This window comes from Planococcus citri, chromosome 2 (genome assembly GCF_950023065.1).
Source record: "Planococcus citri chromosome 2, ihPlaCitr1.1, whole genome shotgun sequence".
Lineage (NCBI taxonomy): Eukaryota > Metazoa > Arthropoda > Insecta > Hemiptera > Pseudococcidae > Planococcus > Planococcus citri.
Window position 1 is genome coordinate 51,801,033 of NC_088678.1, and position 27,238 is coordinate 51,828,270.

General features: G+C 36.8%; 1 protein-coding gene across 1 annotated transcript; it reads right to left on the reverse strand.

Annotated features, from left to right (window-relative positions):
- Nucleotides 1-18,044: 18,044 nt before the first annotated feature.
- Nucleotides 18,045-26,620, reverse strand: LOC135836393 (homeobox protein ARX-like). The gene is made up of 4 exons (XM_065351203.1): nt 26,334-26,620; nt 20,615-20,856; nt 18,608-18,698; nt 18,045-18,506 (listed from the first exon to the last, which is right to left on the reverse strand). The coding sequence occupies exons 1-4, from the start codon at nt 26,422-26,424 to the stop codon at nt 18,229-18,231; spliced, it is 702 nt and encodes a 233-aa protein (XP_065207275.1). The 5' UTR covers nt 26,425-26,620; the 3' UTR covers nt 18,045-18,228.
- Nucleotides 26,621-27,238: the final 618 nt, after the last annotated feature.

The following is a 27,238-nucleotide window of genomic DNA, read 5'->3' on the forward strand; positions in this document are numbered from 1 at the left end:
TCACCATTTACCTAACACTGTACGCATTTTCCTGCCTCTTTTGGGTGCCTCCCTAATACTAAAGGCGTCGACAGGACCTAACTAAAAGAAGTACACAAATATACTTTGCATAAACCGCGTATGTCCGGATTCATCGCGATTTACCAATAAATTCCGTCAGTATGACGTTAAAAACAAATTATTTTATCCACATGCGAGGTGGGTTATGCTATAAGACTCTCGGGGAGGAAGTCGTGAGACTTCCATCCACCTTTAATTACGTTCACGCGACAAGGAACCAGATTTGCGCAATTACCGAGACCAAGTGAAGATTTAGCGCCAAATTGCAATGTTTTATAGGCAAGAATCTTCTTCTTCTTAATCACGTGATGATTTTGGCGCAATTGTTCAGTACACTTGCTGCCTATGACAAGGGTTAATTCGTTGGCTTCTCCTCTATAAGCCATAAATGTACTGGCGGTACGATCATTGAACTCTTTGATCTCGCGAGCCGCGAACCCTTTGCCTAATACATCTACATGACTTAAGAAGAAGAATATTGCCACTATGACGTGTACGTATACGACGTCACGAGCGCTATTCTATTTATAGATACACACTTTACCTCATATTTTCAATATAGGGAGTAGTTACGAGAATTACTACCTACGGCAGTAGGGCCAATCCGCCCTATGACAAATGCCCCTTCGTGGGTTCACTCAGAGGGGAGTAAATCATCGAAGTGGAGCACGGATCATGAATGCTAAATAGAGCAGATTGGACCTACTGAGACGCTAACCCTTACCCCCTTGCCCTATAGCATGCCACTGTCCCTCCGTACTTCGCTGCGAGGACGCAGACTAATTTCTGAGGGAAAACAGTTTTCAAGAGATGGTGAGGAGGCGGGACTATTTTCAGTGCAATAGCGACGAGCGATATGTCATGATCTCTGACACTGATATAATGAATAGAATTCAGTTCCGAATAGCATTCTCAAAGAGAGGTAAGAATGGCGCTTCTGATTGAAGCTGACGACTGATGTGAAATTCATCTGACAATTATCTCAAGAGATAAGAACAAGTCGTATCATTCGGTGGTCGTATACTGAGATTCTGAATGAAGATTCAATGAACAGTATAACATAATAAACACGTCAATGCTACGCATAATGTCAAGACAGGGTTTTTCCTAGATCAAGAATCTGGTAATAGTGTGTGAGGGGTGTCACTATGACATGATATTTTTGTTGAATTGTAGGCAGGGTGTGTTTGGATCGTTTATCAGGTTAAACGATGTGAGATGAGAAAAAAAAAAAATCTGCTCTTCCAGGATCGAATAGAAGAGTAGTAGGGTGTGCTTCTATCTAAAATACGAAAAAATGGACCAAGCTTATGAGACTTGAAGAAATTTTTTCATGATACGGTAAGTGCATTCTATGTTGTAATTGCCTGAATATTTTTGTTTTTAATCTAATTTCGATTAAAAGGTGCAATGTGTACACATAGAAATCTGCATAGCTAGTGCATTGTCGGGAAAGTAATATCCTTAAAATTTGGCCTAAATATTTAGACTCGTATGACATTAGAAATTCCGGTATTTTATCTTATAGAGCCTTTTTTTTTTTATTTTTATTCGTCATACGAGGTGAGTTTTGGTGTTCGCATAATTTTTATAAATAGGAGTGACATGAAAAATTGCCAAAGAGGTTCGAAAAATGATTAGATATTTTATGACTACTAATTGTCACTCCGTTAGGTAAAAGTTCTTGAAATTTTACGTATAGTGAGGAAATGTTGAGATATATCTACATAGACAAATACATATTTACAAATAATAGGGCATAGTATGCAGTATATAAAAAAATCATAAATTATAAAGGAAGATACAGATAAAGAGAAAATTATACGTTCGGTTGTTGAATAGCCTTCGGCGTTCAAATGCATCGCTTGACGATCATATGTTGTTGAACATGTGATTTCTCTACGTTGTCAATTACGATGAAGTTTTTCAAAAGGAAACTGTTGAACAAAAAATAAGTGTTTAGAAATTTGATGTATAAATACAGAAATCGTCCATAATCCTATAAGAGTTTTCGTACACTTGAATGGTAGGTCAAGCTCTTATTTTTCCTAGGAGAAAAAATTATAATAGTAAGAATAATAATAGTATATATAACAGAAAATATACAAACTGCGACACATGTTACTTATTTATTCCTTGCTATGCGCCGGTGGGGTCGTTATTTCGGGATGGTAGCGGTCACGTGATACTATTCGTCGGCTACGATTTTGTATTATTAGCACCTCGCGGTTCTCTGTTTCCACATTTGGGGCTACCTCTCCAGTTCCCTGGACTGGTTGTGTACCTGCTCGAAAACTAGTCATTATTGTTGCTGCATTACGAACCTCTGGATCTGGATCCTCTACAGCTTCCTCCGCCCATGATCGTAAGGTTGGTAAGCGAACTACGGGCTGTAAGTTCGGATCAGATCGCACGTCAGGGGGTGGTATAGGTACGTCAGTGCCCATGGTCATGCGTGGAGCATTCGGTGACGGCTTTGGCGTTTCGATCTCGAATGAGTCGTCGGTTGTACGACGAATCGTGCAGCGAAGGGGCTCTCCAGAAGTGTTCGCCTTGACAGCTTCGGTGACCGTGAGAGGTTTCAAGGTATCTAAATTGACAAGTTCGAATTTATTAGTAGTATCGTCAAGGTTTGATCGGTTATCAATCTCGATGATATGATCAATTGAAGGTGTACTGATTATCTCAGTCACACTATGCTTAACGGGAGAGCTTTCGGAATGAGAGGATGTAGAAGCAGTAGGATCGGGTGAGGATAAGGTTATGTTACGAGAGGATTCCGTTGTTGTATTTTGAGACGATTCGGTTTCAGGAGGAGGAGGTATTACCGGCGGTAATACTTCTTGCTGTTTGTTTGTATTGACGTCAGGAATAAACAGTTTGCGTATGTGTCTTAATGTATCTATATACAGTGACGACGCGTGATGAGGACCGACACAATTCCAGCTGGCGTCCAAGTCGTTTAGTGATTCGAAAGCTTCATCTATTCTGGTCACTCTTGCCTTGAGGGTTCGTGACCAGTCATAGTTTAAGACGTTTGCTATTGCGTCAAACATTTCCTGATTACTCTTGGGATGTTGCACAAGAGGCAATATGATTAATTCTTCAACTTGAAGGGATTGCAATTTTGCGCACAATTTCTCCATATTTTCGAAAAATTCGGAGGATGGAGTGCGGCAAAATACGTCATATGTACCTATCGACAGCATCACACGAGCTGGAAATACTTTGAACTTCGATACATACGCTAAAAGATCTTTCAGCAGGAGGTCCTGGCGATAAAACTCGGTCGACACATGTTTCGCGTACGGTTTTCCTGAGACGAGGTACTTTGCCATGCTATGTACGTGTCCGTCTCCGATCATAAGGATGTTATAGGCGAATAGTACGGCTACATAAATACCCTCTACTATTTCACGTGCCGCTGCAGTGAAACATTTAGGGTATGAGTTCAGCGGGTAGAACGGAGCGAGTTCTCCCGAGTCTTTACCAAATCGAATGCGATATTTACGATGGTGACTGGGTTTTTCGGCTGCTGTTCCTTTTAATTGCTTAGGTGGAGGTACCTTTGCTTTTTTAGAAACGTGAGATGCGGTAGCGTCGTCCGGTTCTGCGCGCGTTTTACCTTGGGTTAGTAGCTTGTTCAGTACCGGATAATTTACCCGGAATCCGGATTCGTCTGGAGTATCCGGACTTTTTGATCTTTTTTGGCTACCATTTGATCCGTGATGGGGAGTCGACGCTCGAGATGTTGTGGCAGAGTTGGTCGTATACATCGTTGTTGATAGAGCTGTTTGAGGCTTCGGCAGGATAGATCGATATGTTGTTTTAGATGTTTCGACGGACGGTTGGGCACAGAATAGAATTGAGTGGCATGACGTCGTCGGGGTGCTCGCCGGAGTTGAGCTTAACGATGGTGGCGGTGCAAAAATCGGATGCGTCACAACTGGCGGGTATGTGGGTGCCGGAGCGTAGTTCATAGGTACTGGACTGTATACTGGTGAACGAGGCTGGTATCTTGCAGGTTGATACGTCATTGGAGTGCTTCTAGCCCGTATGTTGGCGAATAAGCTATTATTCTGTTCGTCTAACAACATGTTGTATCGATCCTGCAAGTCGGCATACTCCCTCTGCAACTAGCCCGTATGTTGGCGTATAAGCTATTATTCTGTTCGTCTAACAACATGTTGTATCGATCCTGCAAGTCGGCATACTCCCTCTGCAACTCCTCTGCCTTAGCGCGAAGGGTTGCATTCTCTTCAGCTAACTCAGCAACCGACGTCTGTAGTCTGGTGTACAGATCTCGTTGCATGAGTAACTGGTTGTTGAGCTCCCTAATTCGAGTGTCGTTTTGCATGTATTTAACGATCTGTGAATTTGGAAATATCGTCCAGTAGTCCGTTCCAAATAACTTTCGTGTACAGCCAGTACGTGTACACGCAAACCTTCGTAAATTTTGGATTTGATCCAAGCTCGAGTTGTACAAATCATCGATGCATGATTTGTGATAAAGGTGATTGCAGGCCGTTATCGAGATATTATCCCTGCCTGAGTCCACATGAGGGCTCATCAGGGTTAGGGGTCGAGCGCATCTATCGCATAACAATTCACAATGGTTCATTATGCGGTAGTCTGTACCCAAAAAACACGAAAAATTAGCAAGGCACAAAAAAAATCAAGCTTCCTAGGTACTGTGAAATATCACTTAAGTGGATGGTTCACAGTACTGAAACATATACGAGACAAAATGCGTAAGCGAGAAAAAAATATTCGTAGACGAAAATTTTACCAAGTCGCTGATTTACCACCGTAGGGAAAGTCCTTTCAATATTGGCTTCACAACTTGAAATGGTCTGAGCTGTTCATCTCGGGATGTGTTCGACGTGATTTTTGACTGTTTGGTCATCGAAAAAGTGTCCCCACTCCAAATACATAAAATTTTAGTGCGATGCTATTTTTCTTATAACACAGGAGGGGAAGGGTATTCTTCGAAGAAATCGTCCTGAAGCAGAACGAAGGAACAGCGAAATAGGAGAACTAAAGGTGCCGCCTCGTATGTCGTAAAAATTTGAAAAGGAATCGATGGTATCGTAATATCTAAGCGATAAGGAAATTCGCTGAGTCAGATACTCTGGAATATCTGTCTATTGATAAAAAAAAATTTTTCATCTTGTGATTCGCCGAATATTTCATACTGATAAAAGATTAAAACCATTGCGAAATAATCGTAGGAAGATACCGTGTGTCTTTACGCACGTGTTCTACGCATTCGCCACTGGTTCTTAGTGGTAGGCGGTATGTCGTTAAAACTATCGTAATTTTACGATCGTAACATCAGTACCCGCAACTACCTTTTTGTAGCGAGGGTAGTTGTAGGATCAGCGGCTGCTCTGGCTATAAGTTAGCATGTGTGTACCTACCTCGTCTTTAAGGGACGAAATATGTTTTGGCAAATGATTTCTTACCCTCTAGTCTATAATAAATATATTAGATTATGCGACATCGTATTCCACTTATTTGAAAATATGATGAAGTGACTATGATTAAACTAAAATTTTGCAGCGCATATTATCCGTTTGATGAGGTATTGTAGAAGGTGTTATCGGGAAAGAATGACTTGATGCGTCATCATTAAGGAGGATCCGCTAGCAAAGGCTATGCGGTTTTCTATATCGGAATGTACTGTGTACCTTGGTGCACGTGTGAAACCTGTTATACAAATAACGTTTGTTTACGTTCGTCTCTAGCGACGGGGGGGTGTACGGAAATATACGGCAAGGTCGTCTCTGTTGTCGGTGTACCAACGCAGGGATGGTTGTACACGTGTGCAGGGTCGACGAACTGGTTGTTGTGGTGTGTATTTGTAATTCGAATGTTTGACAAATATGTTTTGAAGTTTTATTGACAGAAAATATACGTAGCAGAGAATAAAATAATATAACGTTAAGCGTAATATGGTCATAGTTAATGTTTTACACTTGAGTGGTAAATATGTACATTTAATTCGAGTCAGAAGGGCTGTAGTCGGGATCCTCCGAATCCGCAATTCTATCTTCGTCTTCTACACAGGGTGCGGGGATAGGGGGTTGATCGCCTATATTCACACATAGTGATTCTGTATCGAACTCGTATTGTTCTTTCCAATGCGATTTTGGTGTGGGTTTATTTAACCTAGCTCTGACTCGATCGGATATCCGTATAATGGGTAGGGGAGGATACCGTGAGGTACTTGCCCCTGTTTTTCGTTCTCTCGTAGGTTGAGATGCCTGAGGTTGAGTATTTAATAGCTCCGAATCAGGTGGAGTATCTGGCATGTCGATCTCAACCGTTACTATCTCCGGGGGTGTTTCAGGAGGTTGATCAAGGTCTATTATCACGTTTTCGATACCATCATAGCGGTTCGAAGGGTTTGGGAGGTTTGAGGAGTCGGTAAGTAATTCTTGTGAGGGTTCCTGCGAGTCATCCGTCTGGGAATTTTCTTCAGGTTTTTGTTTTCTTGGTCTTCCTCTTCCTCTTTTTTGTGAGCTATTGTCTGAAGAAGAAGGTGCGGATGATGTCGACGCCACTCCGTTCTGTTTGTCGAGTTCTTTTTGTTCAGCCCTTATTTTAGCATGGTGCGCTCGCGCTGCATTCGTGACTTCTTTAAGTACTGCCTCTGATGCTCGACGAAAGTCTTTTTTACTGACGACAATTTCGCTTAATATATCGTCTTGGTCAGGAGTTGAGGTTATCTCATCGTCGCTTTCCTCTTCAGTCTCATTTCGGTGATCTGTGAGGAAATCTTTAACTCGCTGCTCCAGTGAGCGTGAGTCTATGTGAGATGTGAGGCAAGCTTCTTTTTTCAATTTCTCCAGGTTGTCTTTGGTAATAAATAACGTTAATTGACGTATATTTGTTACTCTGTCTTCACCGGGGCCATGAGTAGGTGCTATTAAATAGCAATTCTGTCCATTCCGTTGAATGACGCTAAAGGGGCCTACTTTCTTTTGGTAAAGTTTGCCAGAGGTACGTTTTGATTTCGATGACAATTTGTGGTTTGTCATAAGTACCCAGTCGCCTGGTTCAAAGAATGTTGGATCGAGATGGTTTTTATTGAAAGCCGTTTCTTCTTCAATTCTTTTGAGTCGTCGTTTTTCACGAATGAAGTTTTCCACTACTTGGCGGAGAGTCATATTGAAAGTTTGTTGTCGTTGTTCCTCTAGCGTGTATACAGCTTTCTTCGCCAGTGCATCAGCTATAATATTCGTGTATTCGTGTTTTCGAGCGAAAACGTGAACAAATTCGACAGCTTCAAATTCTTTTTTCAGCTCAAGAATTTCTTTGAATAATTTCTCATGATGAATAGGCTTGTTTCGGGCATTTTTCCAATTGTTTGTTTGCCAGATGGAGCAAGTGTTATTTAGTGCTTTGATTGCATAATTCGAATCGCTCAGTAATTTCACTTTTTTAATCTCGTTATCTCTGAGAATTTCCAGAGCAGTGCGAATTGCCATCAATTCGGCCAAATTATTTGAAGTTTGATAATCTGGATGGGTTATGCGTTCAGAAACGTTTAACAAAGATTCTGGTGCAAAGCAGATACCTATTCCTGCTATTGCATTGGGATCGCCATTTTTCGAGCATGCTCCATCAGCTGTGACTCGAACATATTCATCCCTATCGATTATGAGATCGACAGTCGGATCTAGTGTTTGTTCAAGGCATTGCGCAATGGAGATTGAAGGTATTTCTTGTTTGGCTAATTTATCACGAAGTTTCCCAAGTTCTTTTGTAAAATTAAATGGTAAAACTTTATGTGGAATATTGGCCGTGAGGTTATCTGGGATGCCCCCGGCTTCATTTGGCTTAAATCCAAAAGAGGTAGGAGTGTTATTTAATTCGATCTCAATTTCCTTGATAATATCTGGCCAGTCAACATGCTCACGATACGGATTGTAATTGGAATTCGTTCTAACTCGAATTCTGTCACCAATACACCTCATCGTTCGTTCAACTGATGAGGACTGAGGGTTGTACGCGCTAGTGTGGCCTATCTGAATTTCGTGATTATCAAGTAATTTGTACCACGTGTCTGAGATGAATTGCGTTCCATTGTCAGTAATTATTTTTCGAATCTTAATGCCTTGATCTTTGATATTTTGTATCACTGTTGCCATCTGTTGGCAAACTGACTCTTTTTTCGTGTTAAAAAGGGTTTGTATCCAGGTACGATTCGTAAAGACATCTTTAGCTACTAATAGGTATTTTGGATCGGTTTCTTTAGCAGGCAATGGTCCGAATAGGTCTACCGAAATAACGTCGCCAAGAGCATATGCTTCGATTTGAGCATATTCAATGGTTTTATGCTTCGCATAATTTTTGTTAACTTTGCACACGATGCAAATGTTGCATACCTCTCGAATATATGCTAGTGAATTATTATGGTAGTAAATTCTTCGAAATATTACGTCGAGCTTGTTCGCACCTACGTGTCCATAGGCACAGTGTAGGTAGTCAACTGTGTCGAAGAATAAATCATCAGGTAGGCATGGGACTCTCGATCCATTTTCTAATTTTCGTAAGAGTATTTTTTGGTTATTTTCATTGGTATAGAACCCGAATTTAGACATTTTCGATTTCTGAATGTCTCTCTGTTTTTTAATCTGTTTGATTTCTAAATCGGGCGCTGTTACTTCGTATAGTTTTTTGTTTGACCATTTCATATCGTATATGAGGTCGTAACAATTTAATACGGTGATCCAGTGAGCAGCTTTTCTATGAGTTTGTGCAATTTCTCGAAATCGATTCACGATAGGTAGAAGGCTTGCTCGTACATGTACTTTTCTGCCATGTAACCAGATTTGTAATTTTTGTATGCTTTTTACAAGACACATCATTTCGCGATCAAAGAGCGTGAATTTTTTCTGGTGATCTTTGAAAGATATAGAGACGAATAAGATGATGCGTTTTTCTTCTCCTATCATATAGAAGAGTACTCCATTCATCGCGTCGTCTGATATTTTTGTATCTAAATACAAATCGCCTTCTTTTGGAGCTTGTTGGAGTTTGAAGTCTTTACGAAATTCTGCTTTCAATTTTTCAAAAGCATTCTGTTGGACCTCAGTCCATTCAACAGGTACATCACCTTTCGTAAGCTCGTAAATCGGATTAACGATTTGAGAGTATTCAGGTATGAAATCTCTGTATAGGCCTGTGTTGCCTACCAGGGCTAAAATATCGTTTTTCTTGGAAAGCGAAAATTTACCTCTCTTCGTGTGTTTTTTCTCAAATTCTTCGAGTTTTTTAATTTTTTCGTTTTGCTTTCCTACACCTTGGTCGGAAATTACAAATCCTAAATGATCAGCACGATTTCTAAAAAATTGTGTCTTTGTAGGATTTAGGGTTAAGCCATGTTCGCGAATAAGTTGAAAAACTTTTTCCAGTCTGGCTAGCGTTTCTTCAAAAGTTTGACCCGATATTTTGATATCGTCGACGTATTTTGTAATTCCGTCTTCGTTGTCAATTACTTGATTGATCATAAATACGAATTCGCCAGAGGAAATTTTCAAGCCATAGGGAAGTCGTAAAAATTCGTAGACTTGCCCCTCAACAATAAATGCTGTGAACTTTCTCGACTCTGGGTGTAGTATTAGTTGCCAAAATCCAGCTGTAAAATCTAATGTACAGAATAGGCAATCTCCAGCATTATCGTAGATCATACTTGAGATTGTGTTTGGTTCTGTCAGTACATTTTCGAGAAATTTGTTTAATTCATCTGCGTCAAGACATAGACGAATGTCGCCGTTTTTCTTTACTACCGGTGCTAGGGTGTTTATATATGGAGAATGCAAGTATTGGATGATGCCTAGGTATAGCATCTTCGCTATAGCACGACGTAAGGCAGGCAGTAATTTTTTGCTCGGACGAAATTTCTCACCTCTCCATGGTTTGAGATGTTCGTCGCCTTCTTTGAATGAAAAATTTACTTGTTCACCAGTGTATGTACCCGGATTTAAATCGAATATGTCAGAGAATTTTTCTAATCTCTGGTATCCTATGATCGATTGTCCTTTCGAGATCGATCCAATTTCAACAGCCTCTCTTAAGTCTTTGCGTAATTTTTCTTTGAAAATTTTTACGGCATTGCGTTTATCGTCGTACACTTCTTGTTCAACCCAAGTGTACTCGGAGTCCGATAAGGAATGTTCAATGTCGAGCGAGTATACAGTGAGAGCGTTTTGAAATTCAATCGTAGGCATAAATGGTATGGTGAATTTTTCGCAAAATTCAGGTTTGCATTTAGCCATGCGTTTTCCTAGTTTCAATGACATACCAAGGTATTCCATTGATACTCTCCCTAATATAAACGTTTGACCGGGGGTATCGATAATGTAGAATGGTACTTTTATCTCTATCGGGCCTAATATCATATTGATTTCTGCAATATGTGTGGCTGCTGATATTAAGGAGTTATCGGCAAGTTTAAGTTGGACTTTGCGTTCCAGCTTAATGAATTTGATGCACTCTGGAGCTTCTTGTAGGAAGGTTTTTATCAGTAATCGTGATAACACATTTGGCAGTGCTCCTGAGTCCAGTTGCAATGCAACTTTTCTTTGGCGGATTATTACGGGTATTACACATGCAGGATCGTCTGTACTTTGTGTTACTAATTGACGAAAGAGTTGCGATTTCGGATTTTCGTTGCGAATGATTGCATTGTCGATTGCGTCGATCGATTCTAACTCTTTCTTAAATACTTCTTTGAGCTTGTTTTTCCACAGTTGTTTTTGGCGTAACTGCTCATTTTTAATTTTTTCTGTTAAGATTTCTTTCAAATTATAGTCCCTGTGTGCATCTGGCCATACTCTAGGATCACTTTGCATTTCTCTAAATGCATTCCTAATTATCCTTTTAGGTTTGAGAATTTTTCTAGGAGGATTTATCACCTTAGTTATGTTGCATACTTGCATAATTTCGCGAGGTAGATTTTTTATTAATTCTTCTTCCTGTTCTTTTTCTGCAACATCTATATGGTCTAACCATGCTTCGTAATTTCGGTATCGAACTAATTCCATGATGATGGAATTACGTACATCGCGATATTCCATGATCGATGGAAAGTATCGTCTAAGGCCTGGTATATAATGAAATTTATGTTCAATAGGTATGAGTTCTCTGCGTTTCCCTATTTGAGGTCTCGAGTAAAATCTACCGTCGTCACAAGTGACTTCTGTTTGTAAAAATTTCATTGCTGGGTTTTTCCAAAAGAGTACCCGAGGGTGGTCCGCTATACGTTTGTATATGTTCTTGAAATCAATATACCTATATAGTTTCACGTCGGGTTCTTGTGCATTACGCGGCTTGACGAGAGGAAATAGGAGGATTACTTTTTCTGCGGACTTATTTTCTAGTAATAAGTCGACGATGTTCAGTAATTGCCTTTCTATTACGCGATATGGTTTCTTGGAATAATTAAATTCCAATTGTCCTGCAGATAATATGAATTTCGCGTTTGAAGGAAATGTGGTTCTTAATAGGCGATTATATAAGTGTTCTAATGGAATTTGGTCTCGTAGGTAATCAGGTAATCTGTCTGTGACGATTACCTCGTTTCTTGCCATGTAATGAGCCAATCCATCGCCAACCCATATGTAATCATTCAAAATATCCTTAATTGGGGCTTTCTTAGCACTAGGAGTTGCCCCTTGGCTACCTAGTGATTGTCGTTTCCCGAACTCATATCTTCATCATCACTTGTACTTGGAGTGATTTGGGAAGTGATCGATTGAACTGCCATTGTGATGGTTTGTAGGTCCAGTTCGTCTGGTTTATCCTCGAATATTTCGTTGAGGTAATTACACATGTCCATTGTGTCATGTAAGTCCTCTTGAGGAGTGTCTACCATGACATATTTGTCGGCTTTCTCATCGAATTGAACTGTTTGTACCGGCATAGGTGGTGGATATGTTCGGGGTTTGTTTCTATTAACGATCAGATTTCCGAATTTGTCCACGTTAAAGGGTTTCGTATTAGGTACTGAAACGTTTGTATTTGATTTCTGCTGAGGAGGACTTTGAATTGAGACGGGTTTAGTCGGTTCAGAAATCTCTTTGTTAGGATAGGTTGTGGTGGCCTTATCAACTGAAATTTTATTTTCTTCAGTTGGGTTCCTGTTGCGATCATATCGATAATTAGATTGTTTTGACTTTTGCGAGACAAAATCCCATAGAGCCTGTAGTTGATCGGCTGGGGGGTAGGTTGATTTTTGAGTACGCGGATTCGCATTATACGTTGTGTTGCGTTTTGCATCTCGAGTAAAAGTAATCGGGATTTCATTCTCTGGGTCTTCCTGGAATTCAGTTAGTTGGACCAATTTTTCTATAAATTCGTTCATATTTTGTCCTGGTGCTTTGAGACTGCGTCGATATTGTTCAGGGGCCTTGCCAATTAACATGTCAATGATTTCTTCTTCTTTACCATAACGATGGTGAATGAGGGATCGAGCCCATCTAATCATGTTATTGGCCATATCCTTAATATCTTCTGCCGTAGTGAAACTTAGTTTACAATGTTTCATTGCCTCATTTTGAGCTCTCCTATCCCAATAATAATTTAAGAACTTGGCTCTTAATTCCGGGTAGGTGTGCACATTCCGAACTGTTTCTAGGAATTGTTTGTAATTTTTCGTGCATATAACTCGTTTAAATGCCAGAACCTTATGTCTTTCAGCTGCATTGACCTGAGCAAAGTAGCCCTCGAAATCGTCCAAAAATTCGTGTGGGAAATACAATTGGTCGTCAGAGAAAAATACACCGGCATTTTTCAAAGAACCTGGATCAATTGCGATGGTCTTTGTTTTGGTAACATTCGTATTGGGTACGCGGCGAACTATGTCTTTCACGAAGTTGAGTTCATCCCTAACTCTGTCTCGTTCTTCTTCGTGAGTTCTCGCTTCGCGACGTAATTTCATTACGACTTCCGACATACGCTGAATATTTGAAGTATTTTCAGTTGACTCATTTTTAGCCTCAGTAGCTGTGATCGAAGTCTCATCTAGCTTGCTATTAAGTTCCCTAAGCCATTCATCAGTAGACTCGATATATTTCGCATGTTGATTCGAAATATTCTGCATTTTGTCGTTCAAAAATATGGCGGCATTTTTAGCTTCTTTAGCGTAATTTTTTGCCTTCGTATTTTCGCGATTATTCTGCTCAAAATTCTTTTTTACTTCAGCCTGGATGTTGTCGTTCCAACCCCAAGTTGATTTGAAAGCTTCGAAAATTTCATTGTCGATAGTGTCCCTAACTAATTCTGGATCGAAAGGACACGAACTCTCCTGAGTACCGACACCTTCATCGGAAGGTGTTTTAGGATTACTATCAGTCTCTGCGACGCACTCTTGATTGGCTTGTCGTATTGACTGATCACTCAAATCATCTAAATTATGGATTACTTGACGGTCCATATTTAGATTCGGATTAATTACACGAATGGGCTTGCGACTGCTGTTGTCGAAGTCCGAAACTTGAAACGATTTTTTGCTTACCCTGCTACGAGTGCTTAAAGCTGGTGGAGTATACATATGCTTCACAGAAGAAGTGTCTCCGTACAAGCACGATGAAAACGCAATGGAAATTGGCGGTAATCGTCGAGGTGTTTTATAGTCCTTTTCATGGGGGGATCCTCTTTATTGACAGTTTGCGCCGTTTTCTATATCATGCATGTAACCATAAAGTTCCGTGAGATTTACGACTTCAGCAGGTAGCTCGGTGATGAACGGGTTGCGGGAGCGGTAGGGTCTAAGGATCCGATATTGGAAAGTGTACCTTATACTTAGTACATTATTGAAAAATCGTTTGAGGTATGCCGCCGGCGGTGGTGGGGTGGCTGGGGGTGCATATTCGCGAAGTGTACCTAAATCTGTAACATAGCAAATAGATTAACTCCCACCATACCAATCAAAGATGGTATGCGCCGTCATCTTTCCCAGAGTCAACGCCCTATACGTTGAGTAAGGTTGTTGCACCTTTTTCTGCAAAAAGGTATAGTACGCTGGATTTGGGCGTTTTTCCGAATCTTGCACCATTTGGTGATTCAAAAAACGCGCCAATTTTACATCTATAATATATTTATATAACTAGTTAGATTAATGACTAGAGTGTACCATGGAAATGTACCCATACAAAATTTCTACCCATAAGGGTGCCCCTTTCCAGCATCGTTATGCTCATAATATTTGGCCATAAAATGTTGGAAACAAGGCATTCACGTGTGTGTTATTTTTCGTTTTCGAAAGCATGTTTTTCATAGAACGAAAATTATGTACACACTTTCAATTGATATTATATAAAGAGAAAAAAAAATCTCGTTATTCATATTAATGACTATCAGTATATTTTGCTATCGATAAATTCATAATCGTAGCCATAAAAATTACAAATTGAAAAATGTAATTTTAACGTACCATGATACATAAAATCGTGACATTTTTCCCTATGCTACTCGGTTCATTAAACTCTTGCTAAGATCCTTTCATTAGAGGTAGGAGTCGGGATGCGAGTTTAATGACTTAGTATTTTATGGTATTTTCAAAAAGATCAAGTTCAGGTGATTTTTCGAAAATATGCCCTAAGTACTTCTATCTAAATCCTCGAATTTAGATTTATTAATAGAATTTGCGAATTTTGTTACTATTTACTTGGCAAAATCCGCTAATCGAATATACCCTATGTATATCCTTATGGAGGAAACCATAATTTCGACTCGAATTGTACTTCTTGATTGAGTACGTATATTCGAGATGGTCAGAAAGTAATTTTTCTACAAAATTTCTTGATGGATTCGTGATGAATCGGTGGTTACATTTTGTTAGTGTGTCGTGAGATTGTGAGTTTAGAATTAATTTCCTCTCTATTCACGAGAAAAATGTATTTTTTCTATTTAGAGACGATCTTAACTGCTAGACTTAATGTTTCGCAACACAGTAAGAAAACTTCACCATAGATTCATGTACCTGCCTATAATTTATCTAGTATAAATTATATCGCAAGCCCCACGTTCAGGCGCCAAAATATGATATAGTGGCATTTTGAATGACTACGGAAGGTTGAGGAGGAAAATACTCACTCTCTAGGAGGGGAGAATTTGCCATTTGCCGGATCTGCTCAGAAGGGGTAGTTTTCCTAACTGCACTACACACATTTAATTACGAGATACATAACAAATAAACTCATTTTACTTATTATGTATATTTACACTATTTACAAGTATCATCAACATACATCGTATCACATGTCTCTCGACATAGTATGGAAATGAATGATTATATACAAGTAAATGATCAAATCATACGCAGATGACAAGATCAGCATTATTAAGTTTACACATACGTTGACTTGTTCACGATACAAGTCTCAAAGCATAATTAATAATCGACAATTACGTTAAAAGAAATAAGTAATTCTGATTAATACTTAAAACAACATTAGCAAATGTATCTCACCATTTACCTAACACTGTACGCATTTTCCTGCCTCTTTCGGGTGCCTCCCTAATACTAAAGGCGTCGACAGGACCTAACTAAAAGAAGTACACAAATATACTTTGCATAAACCGCGTATGTCCGGATTCATCGCGATTTACCAATAAATTCCGTCAGTATGACGTTAAAAACAAATTATTTTATCCACATGCGAGGTGGGTTATGCTATAAGACTCTCGGGGAGGAAGTCGTGAGACTTCCATCCACCTTTAATTACGTTCACGCGACAAGGAACCAGATTTGCGCAATTACCGAGACCAAGTGAAGATTTAGCGCCAAATTGCAATGTTTTATAGGCAAGAATCTTCTTCTTCTTAATCACGTGATGATTTTGGCGCAATTGTTCAGTACACTTGCTGCCTATGACAAGGGTTAATTCGTTGGCTTCTCCTCTATAAGCCATAAATGTACTGGCGGTACGATCATTGAACTCTTTGATCTCGCGAGCCGCGAACCCTTTGCCTAATACATCTACATGACTTAAGAAGAAGAATATTGCCACTATGACGTGTACGTATACGACGTCACGAGCGCTATTCTATTTATAGATACACACTTTACCTCATATTTTCAATATAGGGAGTAGTTACGAGAATTACTACCTACGGCAGTAGGGCCAATCCGCCCTATGACAAAATCAATTTTCTCACTATTCTGTCAAAAATCAACTCGCAAATAAATGGTAAAAATGAAAAATTGTAAAAAAAAATTGAAAAAAATTGTGCTCAAATAAAAAATAAAATAAAATAATTATTTGCCTACACAATATTTCGTCTGTCAAAAATCAAAATCAAAAATTAAAAATCAAAATCAAGCAAAAATTGAATTATCAAAAAAAATTGATTTCAGGGAATGTTATGATGCATGTTTACTTAGAAGTAAACCCTAACAAATTGATCAAGGAATGTTAGGGTGCATCAGGTGCATGTTTACTCGAGAGTAAACCAATACAATGAAATTAATGTGAAGATTTACCAAAGGTAAACCTAAAAATGGACTTTCCTTGAAGTACACTTCATTCTCACCCAGGATTAGGGTAAACCTTGTTTTGGTAAACCTGTGTTTTTACATTCTCTCCAATTCGACTTCTCAGTAGCCAATCAGTGAGCAGTATTTCGGAGAGACCCATTCTGTGATTTGGATTGGAGAGTGCATAGAGTCGTGTGTGACGTCAGCGCCGCGTATAGGCGACGTTTTAACGAAATGTGAAAATGTGTGATGTTCTTTAATCTTTATTGTTTTGCTTTTTGCTTTTGCTAATTAATTACGCTAATTATCACTGAATGACTGAATGTACATATGATAAATGATAATAGGGAATTAGGGATGGAAAGCCGGAAAGCAGAAAGCTAGCTGAAAGCTGAGGAAGTAGGGGGGGTTGAAAGCTATTAGCTAAGCAAGTAGCAACTTAAAAGCTAGCGAAAGCCAGAAGCTTTTTATTCAGTTTTCTTTATTTTTTTTTGCAAATTCGTTACTCCGTAAATTTCTTCTTGCTTTTGACTGTGATCAAATTTACGAAAAAAAAATAAAAAATAAAAAAAAGCACCTAACAAAAAGCAAAAACCCTTTTGCAATCAGCGAATAGCTGATAGCTAGTGTTGGGCAAATTCGCGAATATTCTTTTTTTGCTTGCGCATGCGCAAGAATATGCGCAGATTCTTGCGCATATTCCGCAGATTCTTTTCAAAAAATTAGAACATTATTGCTTAGTTTAGAGATAATCGGAAACTTTCCAAATTTCCATTGAAAAGGTTTCAAATTATTAAGGAAAATTGGAAATTTATAAAGAAAAGTTGATGTAAAACTTGTAAATTGTGGAAAATTGTAGAAAAATCTTCAAATTTTTTGAAAAAAGTCATGATTTTTATTTTTTTGAGAGAATATTCTCAAAGCATTTGAGAATATTCGCGAATATTCGCGAATATTCTCAGATTATGCGCATTGAGAATATTCTCAGGCCAACACTACTGATAGCTTGTTTTTTATTATTTTTTATTTTGTTCATTTCATTTGTTGCAGTAGTTGCAGTTTTTATTTTTCGAAATCGTTTTTGATGCATTTTTGTTCGTAATAATCGCTCTGAAATAGTCATATTCAGTTTTAATGACGATAAATTGTAGACCTGAAGAGTAAATGAGTCATTTCGATGGTCAAAAAGGATGCTTTTTGCTTTGCTTTTTGAATAACAACGTGCTATGACAAATTGACAATTGACAATGATGTATTCTGCAAGAAGAAGTAAATTCGTGTCGCCGATAATATTTTCCATCGCCGGGAAAGTTGCTTGATGCTTGGTAATGTTATCACTTTACGATCATTTTCTTCGTTGACGATTTTATGGAATATATCAATCAGGTAAGAACTTACTGAACTTAGGTATTGTTTGTCTTACTTATACTCGAGTCAGCTGAGAATCTTGCACATACCTCTAGGTATAGTAGATAGATACGTTAAAATATATTGAAATACTCCTCGATGTATTTTGCAAAATAAATCCTTTTATTTATAAACATTAAACGTAAAATTATTAACAAAGCCTTAACCGGACTAGATACATTGAAGGTACAGCTGCTATCCTATAGATTCGTATAGTCTCTAATTTAATAACGAAAAATCATGGTGTATGGAGTTGATTGTTTACAGACATCTTATTCAATAATCGTCGATTCTGGTGTCGACGACGGTGATGAATTTGGTGACGATGAACTTACTAAAGGCAATGGCTCCCATCGAACAGCATTACTATTAATTAAATATTGCGATAAAAATGAAGCTGTTTTCGCTGAAGCATTGGTTGAGATGTTATTTTGCCATGGGTAATTTAAACCAAATAGCATAGCAGGATGTACATTACGAGGTGACCAAAAAGGATCGGCGTGTAGAAGTGGAAGACCCAAACGTGAATGTAGTACGTCTGTAGGACACCCTGTAGAAAGATAGAAACAAATCAATTAATTAAAACCGACGGAATTGATTGAATGAAAATGTACTGGACAAATTCCTTAGATGATGAAATTGATGACTTACTTGATATTGGATCTGTAACGTAAGGGGAACAGTCTTTGCCGAATGTTTTTTCTCGCTTTCTCCATTTAGCTCGTCGATTTTGAAACCAAACCTGTAATGAAATACAAAATTTTAATGCTGGTGCTAATTTCATTGGATACAATGATCTTTAAGGCGTAAATCAAGAACTACAATGAGATTGGGAATGATTATTGGTGGCAGAAGGACCTTCGTATTCATAATGCATGATGTGCTTTTCCCCTCTTGGCTCTCACCACATTAATTGTCATTGGCAATCATGACGCAGTGCCATGCAGCTAGAAGGTGCCAAAATTAACACTTATGGTGACACTGACACCGGTGTCAAAAATCAAAATTTGAGACATGCTTGACATTCGCAAATCGTGATATCCTATTTCATGATAAATAAATTCGAGTAGGTAAATGACCTCAACACCGCATCATAATTATTTACTCCAATTTTGACACCGTGCGACCTCAAACCGTGATTATGGGCTGATTTTTCACAAAAGTTGCCCTCGAACGTAAGAAGAATAGGTATACGTGCTTGATAATTCAAGTTATTGTTTGATATAAACCTTTTACAAGAATTTAGTTTATGGTATTAAATGAGGGATTATCATTTGCCGAATTTTAATTTTGAAAATTACATTACGTCATAATTATACCCTAGCTGCGTGGAACTAGTATTTAAAATTCGTTTAAGTACTTCTATTATAATGATCATTAATAGAATCAAATCTTCATCGAGTACTATTTTACACAGGGAATTTGACCATTCAAGAGGAAGGTGAAGTTGAAAGGCTTTTCAAAAAATGAAAATGCCTTATTATTAATAATTGATCCTGCTTTAATTGGAGCGATAAGTAGACGACGGGCAGTAAGGGATCATTAAGTAGGGTAGTCGTTTCCTCGTAGGGGTTAAAAACCGTATTCAAACTCATTTTCTCGTTGCGGTATTTCACCGAACTGTTGCTGATTTACAATGGTGGGTGATTTTTTTTAAAGCGTACGAGCGAGGGACGTCGTGTGTCAAATGAATAAGTTTTTTTTTTCTTCTAAATATTGTGTCATTTCACGATTTATAGCCAGCAGGATGTATTCTTTTATTCCAGTGTGTGATTTAGATTTTGAAATATTCTATCCTATTTTGAGTAGGTACGAGTAATAATGAACTGCATGAGAAAAGTGCTTGGATAGATCCGTGTAAAAATGAGGTCTCATTTGCATTTTGAAATTGATAAGTGACCATTAAAATAACCAATATAAACTACCTTCTAAAAATTTTCGTATCTATTTTAAACTGATAGATGATATCTCAAACATGAACACGAATGATTCCTATTGTACACAGATACCTTTCAATTGTTCGCAAAACAGGAGAGAGAGAAAGAAAGAGCAAAATCAAAGCACCAAAAATTAGTCTCGTACGTTGAAAACGTTAAATCGTAATTCAGCAACGCGTTGGTTAATTTAAACTTTGGAAAGAACTATATCGAGTGGTATTAAATGTAACCTTTATTCGCCGTTTAGGAGTACGTTGTCGGGGAAAAGTTTAAAAGCGCAGAGACGTGAGAGGATTGTATTTGGACATCCGATTAGCGAATCTGCCACCCTCTGTAAAGCTTCCTGGGCAACAATAGGCCAGAATTGTCTCGAACAATGCACTTAAATGATCGTTAGGAAATTAGCAAAAATGTTAAAACGACTGACCGGGAGTAATTGGTCACCCTAATTGTATTGTAATACTCCATTATGAAGGCAATTAAATTATAAAATACATTTAGCTGTCGTAGCTATTATAAAAATACAATAAAAAAGATAACCGGAATTCGTAATTCTTTCTTTTTTTTTTGCTCTCTCCGATGCAATCGACTAGAAAACTTTTTTAGCGTGATTTTTTTTGAGTGATTTGTATTCGCATATCGAAGTAGATGCTTTTTTGATTCCCCCTTACATGTACTTCTCGCATACCGTCAATAAAACCAATTGAAATGTAATCCTCACCTGTACTCGTGCTTCACTCAAGTCTAATCTTAATGCTAATTCTTCTCGAGTAAATACATCTGGATACTGAGTTTTTTCAAAAGCTCTTTCTAACTGATGTAATTGGTAGGTGGTGAAGGTCGTCCTGCTTCGACGTATTTTTCGCGGAACTGTGCTTTCATCTTGGTCTTGTTCGGATGCACATTTTTTCTCCATGTTCTCCGATATTTTATTATCGCCATCTTCCGAACCTTCCCCGTCGTCTGTAACGTACCATAAATGCGAATTTAATTAACCTTACGAGTACGTATAGGTACTACGTATGTACATATGTAGGTGCACAATAAATAATTTATCGATATTTAAATTTCGAAACACCTCTTCAAAATTCAAAATGAATCCACTTCGGGTGTTTTTTCCTCCCCTGTGTTATATTGGCTAATGATTTTATAAGCTAATAAACGATAGATGGTTGAAATTGTTCCATGCATGATATTCGTATAATGCGTAGGCTATTCGCAGCGCATGTACGAATTCATTAAATAATGAAATTTGATCGACAAGAGGTATTGTACCAGTAATACATTGCACACATTATTCATTCCGATCGAATGAGTTTTTAATTAAAAACTACACCGTGGTTTGCATTCTTTAGAAATCTTTAATAAAAAAAATCTACCAGTTGGCCTGCTAAGTGGTTTGCCTATCGAGTACACTTCACAGTCGTATAAAAATCAACATCTTTAATTATTTGATCAATTTTTTCATTATTACATATTCGTTTTTCGTGCACATAATTAAAACGACTCGGCACTCGGCTCGTATTTTTATTTCAACCCCTTCCGGCAAATGTTTATAGTATATTTATCTTTGAGCAAGTATAGGTACGTAAAAAGTAATGCTGCTTGATGTATGTACATGTATACCTATGTATACTGGAGCAATTAAAAACCGAAAAATTTAAACTAAACGAATGATAAGGGTTCATATAATTGATTGTTTCGCTTACTGGAAGCGTAGGCGTCAAAATTGGTTCTAAAAAAGGGCACGTTTTTGTTAATTATAGTACCTACAGATTTGCATTATTTTGTGAAAAATAAACTGAGGTATCGCGTTTCAGTAAATCGGTGATGGTGAGATTGGGGATTCGAGCGTTGGAAAGTGATTTCGGTACCAGGATTTCCCCTTCGAAAATATAACTCTCAATTTGTAGTGCATTAATGTTAAGAAAATGGTGGGTGGATTTGGTTCAGGTAGAGTATCTACATTTACGAATATTCTTTGTTTGTGAGAGAAATATTTGAACTAGGATCGTAGGTCTTTCAAAACAGTATGCATGAGGTTAGGGTGGGGGTAAACATGGAAATTCTCGAATTAGCCTTTTATTTTATTATTTTTTTTTTTGGTGAATTTTACACGTTTCTTCGCTTGTTATTCAAGGCATTTATGTAAGTCAAAATGTCACTCAAGAACGTCAGGTTAAAATTGAGAATGAAAATGTTTTAAATTCTTCCCTCAGAATTTAAAATAATGATACAAAATTGGAATTTTTGGTTAATTTTAAAATTCATTTTATGAGTAAAAGTGTTGTACCTGCCTATGTTTACCTATTTTTGAAAAGGAGTGTATTTTGAGTGAAAGCATCCATGAATTTCACCCATCTCCAGCTATTCCAGAGTGTTTAATAAAATTTTGGGTTTTCCTAGAGTATTTAAATTTTAGGGAAATAAACTGAAATTGACTTGAGTGCTACATATATACGAGTATCAGTATGGCCAATTGGCCAGGAAGAAAGGAAACTGATCTACATGGTCTCCAGATTTTCAGGAATCAAATGGGAAAATTCAGTGTGGGTTTTAGAGAATTTTAGCTTTCGGATTATTTGTGGATTTCAGTGAATTTCAACTCCAGCTTAGCATGATTATCTCAAAAAAAAAGGTCATAAAAAATGATTTCACGTCATGTACCTATTGGGAAATTTAATGTAGTTCAATGTTTTTTAATTTTTTTTTTTTTTTTTTCATAGGTTCCTTAGTTTCTAAAAATTCATTTCTTGTAGTGAAGAATTCGATTTTTTGAATATAATTTCTTGTTGTTTAAGGGAACCATTTTTTTTATGCCACAGGGTGTGGAAAACGGGATCAACCGATTCTTATCCAATCTCGAATTGTTCATCCAAATTAACCACTCTAATTGCCTGACTAGAGAAATTAAAAAAACATGAAAATGAATCGAAATCTTGTTAGAAATTTCAGAACAGTGAGTAATTATGAAATTAGAGTTTTATGAGTCGGCCAGATGAATATACTGAGTTGATTCCCAATGAAGATTGGGTATTGGTGACCAAGATCGTCCTCTCCCTCCAAAAAACAACGCTGGGGGAAATACAAATATTTTAAGTTTTTGAATTATATGATTTTTTTTCAAAACAAATGAAAAAACTTTTTTTGGAACTTTCTGTATCCGTAGTTTCAATCTTTTAAGCTCGAAATCATTTCCATGAAAGTCGAATGTTTCGATTACAAAATTCTCAAATGTTCCAAAATTGTCCCTTCGCTCAATCTGAACTAAAAAAAGGATATAGGTACTTCCATTTAAAATTGACAAAATTTGTTCTGAAAGTTGAATTAAATTTTTGGTATTTATAATACTTATTCTTCGTTTTATGACCCTTATTAATTATTGTGGTTCTGTTCTGAGTATTATCGATTTATTTCATGATTTTTATTTTTCAGAATAAGTAATGGTTAACTGGTATTCCTGATTTCTTTTTTACTTTTTCTCCTAACCTTCCTCAATTTTACTAAAATTTTTCGACTTTTACCTTAATTTTGACAAATTAGGTAACTTACATTGAATTTTTCTTATTTTTAAAACGACTGAGAGTGTGAGGCCTCTTTTCTCCTCATACCGCGGTTGGAAGACCTTTAAATCAAAATTTGTGGAGTTTGGGAAAACTTACATATGTAGAGGGTAGAAACTTTTCAAAATGAAACATTGAATATTAATTTTGTAAAAGCTCAAATTTCTCCTGTAGTTATTGACAATTTTTGTTTAGTTGAAGAGTATTGAGGATATTTTCACACGTTCAATGGTTATCAAAAACTTGTTCAATGTTACTGCTTCCAATTTTAGAGACACCCTTAGTATCTATTTAATCAACGGTTCGAATCTGTGAAAAATTTTACTTGGTCTGGAAATATTATTTCGTTTTCACGATTATTATCCCAAAATTGAAGTATGTACAATGTACATATCTAGTTTTGAATGGGTCTCTTTTGGCATGAAAATTTCGTTTTTCAATTTGATTAATCAAGCAAGTAAAGTTACAATATAATTTTTTTTTATCAATTTTGAATTTTTGTGTCTACTCTACATAAATTGTTCTACCTATTTCCATTTTCCACTGAATTTTGGTTGACAAAAGCAATGTGGATCTAAGTAAAATTCATTTAAAAACGACTGGGTTCGCTCAAGAGGGAACGTATGAAAAAATATAACCCGTTTGAATACTTTTTCGATCTACCTATACGTATATTAAAAGGAACTTTGGACCCCTCCCCTTCCCCATGGCAAAAATTCAAAAGTTGTGATTTTTGAAGTTCCATGAAAAGTCTTTGCAGATGAAATTGTGTAGAGAGCTACTTATTAGCGAAAGTTGTTGTAGGACATGAAATTACCCTCCAAATTTTTATTTTTGTTGTACATAGAAAGAAGGTAGATATAATTTTTCAGATAATACAGTGCTCAAAATTATGTATCGGGAAAGAAATTCTGACTACGAGAAAAAGTAATTTTTTTAAATGATACTGGACCCTAACTTGAGTTGTGATAAACAAGATACTGTTTGTGTAGTGCTTCGTAATCTGCTGTAGTAGTTGGTGGGTATTGGAGGCTTAAGGATGGAAAGAAATCCAAATGTAAAAAATTGCGATCAGATTATTAAGGTGGATGCTTTCATTGTTCTGCTTTTCATTTTTAGCTAAGAAATCAGTTATGAGAATAAATGGATTTTTCACCTGATTCAAAATTTTAATTAGATTTGAATCTAGGGGAATTTTGTTAGAAATTCGAGCACCAATTTTCTGACCTGTCGCAAAATGTAGATAGTCAAAAAAGTCATATCAGTAAAAATGCTGAGAAAAAATTGGCAGAAATCGCTATGCCTTTGAATGAAGAGATTCTGGGCTTAGCAATCCACCCCTCCTCCTATTCTCTTTTTTCATAAAATCATTTATTCAGTCTAAGCTCAATGTTTGCTTTGTAATTTTAGCTCATAGATTGATCTGTTTCATGTTGAGAATTAGTATGAGGAAAAGAAGAGGGGACAGAGAACCTCAGGAACAGTCTGCCTTGCCAAAAAGTAATCAGAACAAGTAACAAAGTACAAATTAAGTATGTAGATTAATAGAACAAGTATCTTACAGAAATTAGTTGTAGAATTCACAAAAGTAGGCCTAATGATTTTTTTTTAAATTGAAAAATGTATAACGAAGTTAAAATTGAAGAATATTGCATTTTTAATACGATAAACACATTTAGAGTTGAGTAATTTGCATTTTTTTACCCTTCAAGTTATTTTTCTTCGGTTCGTTACTTGACCTCTCGAAAAACGCTTGGTATATTTTCAAATTTAAAAATTAATGGGTATGTACTCGTACCTATTCCAATTTTATAAAAATTAAAATTATTGAACAAAATTTAGGTCGTCTGTGATTCAGGTACTCGAGAGTATATACATAATCAAATAAATAAACGTCTGAAAATTTCCGCGTTAATGTTTTCCAACTTGATTCTCATTTTAATTTCAATCTAGCTAAATATTGTATAAAATAAACAAGAGAAATGAAATCCTCGCACGGAAAAGTCTATTGCAACGAGTTTCCAAATGTTGACCGGTGTTTGAATTTAAATTTATTTGCATTACTCTCGTTTTGCGAATTAATTTCTAAATTTACCAAGTGAAAGATTAAATGAATTTTTGTTTCGAAGCATGAAAATATTTTCGAGCGGTAGGTACTTGAGAATATCAATTAATGAAGGTCTGGTTCTGTGCTATGAAATTTTGTTGATTTTCCTTATTTGAAAATTTTCATAATTCGTTTACCTACATCGCTTATTACGAGTAGATATTGATATGATGTTATGTCATAATAAAATACTTGTTTGAATTAGGTATATACCTAGTCATATGCGATTAATATTTGATTAGATAGGTACCTATTCAATTTTTATTTAAACAGACCACAGCTGGGTAATAATATCGATAAATTATGTTGTAATGAGCTAAATGACTTATGGGATAGATGAAAGTATTTAAATCAGATTTTAGATAAGAGCTATAGAATAAATACTTTGGTAAGTATTTGAATATTATCAGGTCTAAAAAGACAAATTACTAACACAAATTATCTAAAAAGTAACTTGAGTGAAATTATGAGTATTGATGCTGCCAAAATAATGCACGAATGGCTCACATCTTAAACATCTTGATTTCAGTCCTCGACTAAATCATCTTGATCAGAAACCTCATTTTAAAACACTTTCTCAATTTTTATTTAAGAACTAGATTAATTTCTTATCTATTTTTAAAGCCGGCTGTCACATTTGTTCGCAGTTTTTTCGTCTAAAAAGAACCTCAAAACCTGAGTAATTTCTCATAAATCGACGTACCTAAAATTTCCTATACAAATACAAAATAGGTAATCTACATAATATAAAAATTAATCGAAATAAATACCTCTATGAGATTTATTCGTCCCGGTTCCAAGTATCTGGTCAATACTGTAAACACTTTTGAAAGGCGAAGTTAAATTTTCACTTTTATCCATCACTTTGACAAAATGATTCAAAAAAGTCTATCCGTACAAAAGCGCGCTAAAGAACCACGCGCAAATTAATTAAATAAAAAATAAACACGCGATTGTACATATACGAAATTTGATGTAAACGAGAAGATGATGTTGCTCCGTTTGGTGCGAACGGTGAAAAGTAAATGGTGGTTACGTGAAATAAATCCCACCCTTCGGTATTTACCCCCGTTAAAGAAGCGACTGAAATGATTCCGCAAGTCGAGACCGATGAGAAGGGGTAATTGGGTACCCATTCCGCCAATCCCAAATCATCCCTTAGCGGTGTCCCGATAATAAAATAACACCCATATTTTCACCCTTAATTCTTTTCCGCTTATTTACTGATTTTACACTTTTTAAAATACCCTTTACAATTTTACATCTTTTTCCCTTTATTTTTAAACACGGTACGCGAGCTCTCGTTGAAATGTTATTTTGTAAACAAATGTATTAAAATTCAGGTGTTTTTAGGGTGTGTTGTTTTTCGTGTGTAAAAAATGTAGGGTATAAAAAATTATACACTCGTTTTTGGATTTTGTGGGTTGAATTGAAATTCTGTTATCTGTAGGCTTCTAGGTAGTAGGTCTAGGTACCTTCAACTACGTGTTGAATGTAGAGCTACGTTGTTTGTATTTGTTTCACGTATAGTAAAAAATAATTAAGGGAGGGAACACGAGAATAAATTTAAATGTTGAACTTGAAATAAATCTCCTCAAGGAAGTACTTTGGTACCTATACAGGGTGCCCAGAAATATCGAGTACCCCTAAAAAAGTTTTCTACTAAAATACTTTG

Excerpts from the sequence above, each read along its gene's own strand:
- LOC135836393 (XM_065351203.1), bottom strand. The coding sequence starts at position 26,424 with ATGGATAAAAGTGAAAATTTAACTTCGCCTTTCAAAAGTGTTTACAGT. Across the intron at positions 20,857-26,333 it reads GACGAATAAATCTCATAGAG|ACGACGGGGAAGGTTCGGAA; the intron begins GTATTTATTTCG and ends GGTACGTTACAG. Across the intron at positions 18,699-20,614 it reads TGAGTGAAGCACGAGTACAG|GTTTGGTTTCAAAATCGACG; the intron begins GTGAGGATTACA and ends ATTTCATTACAG.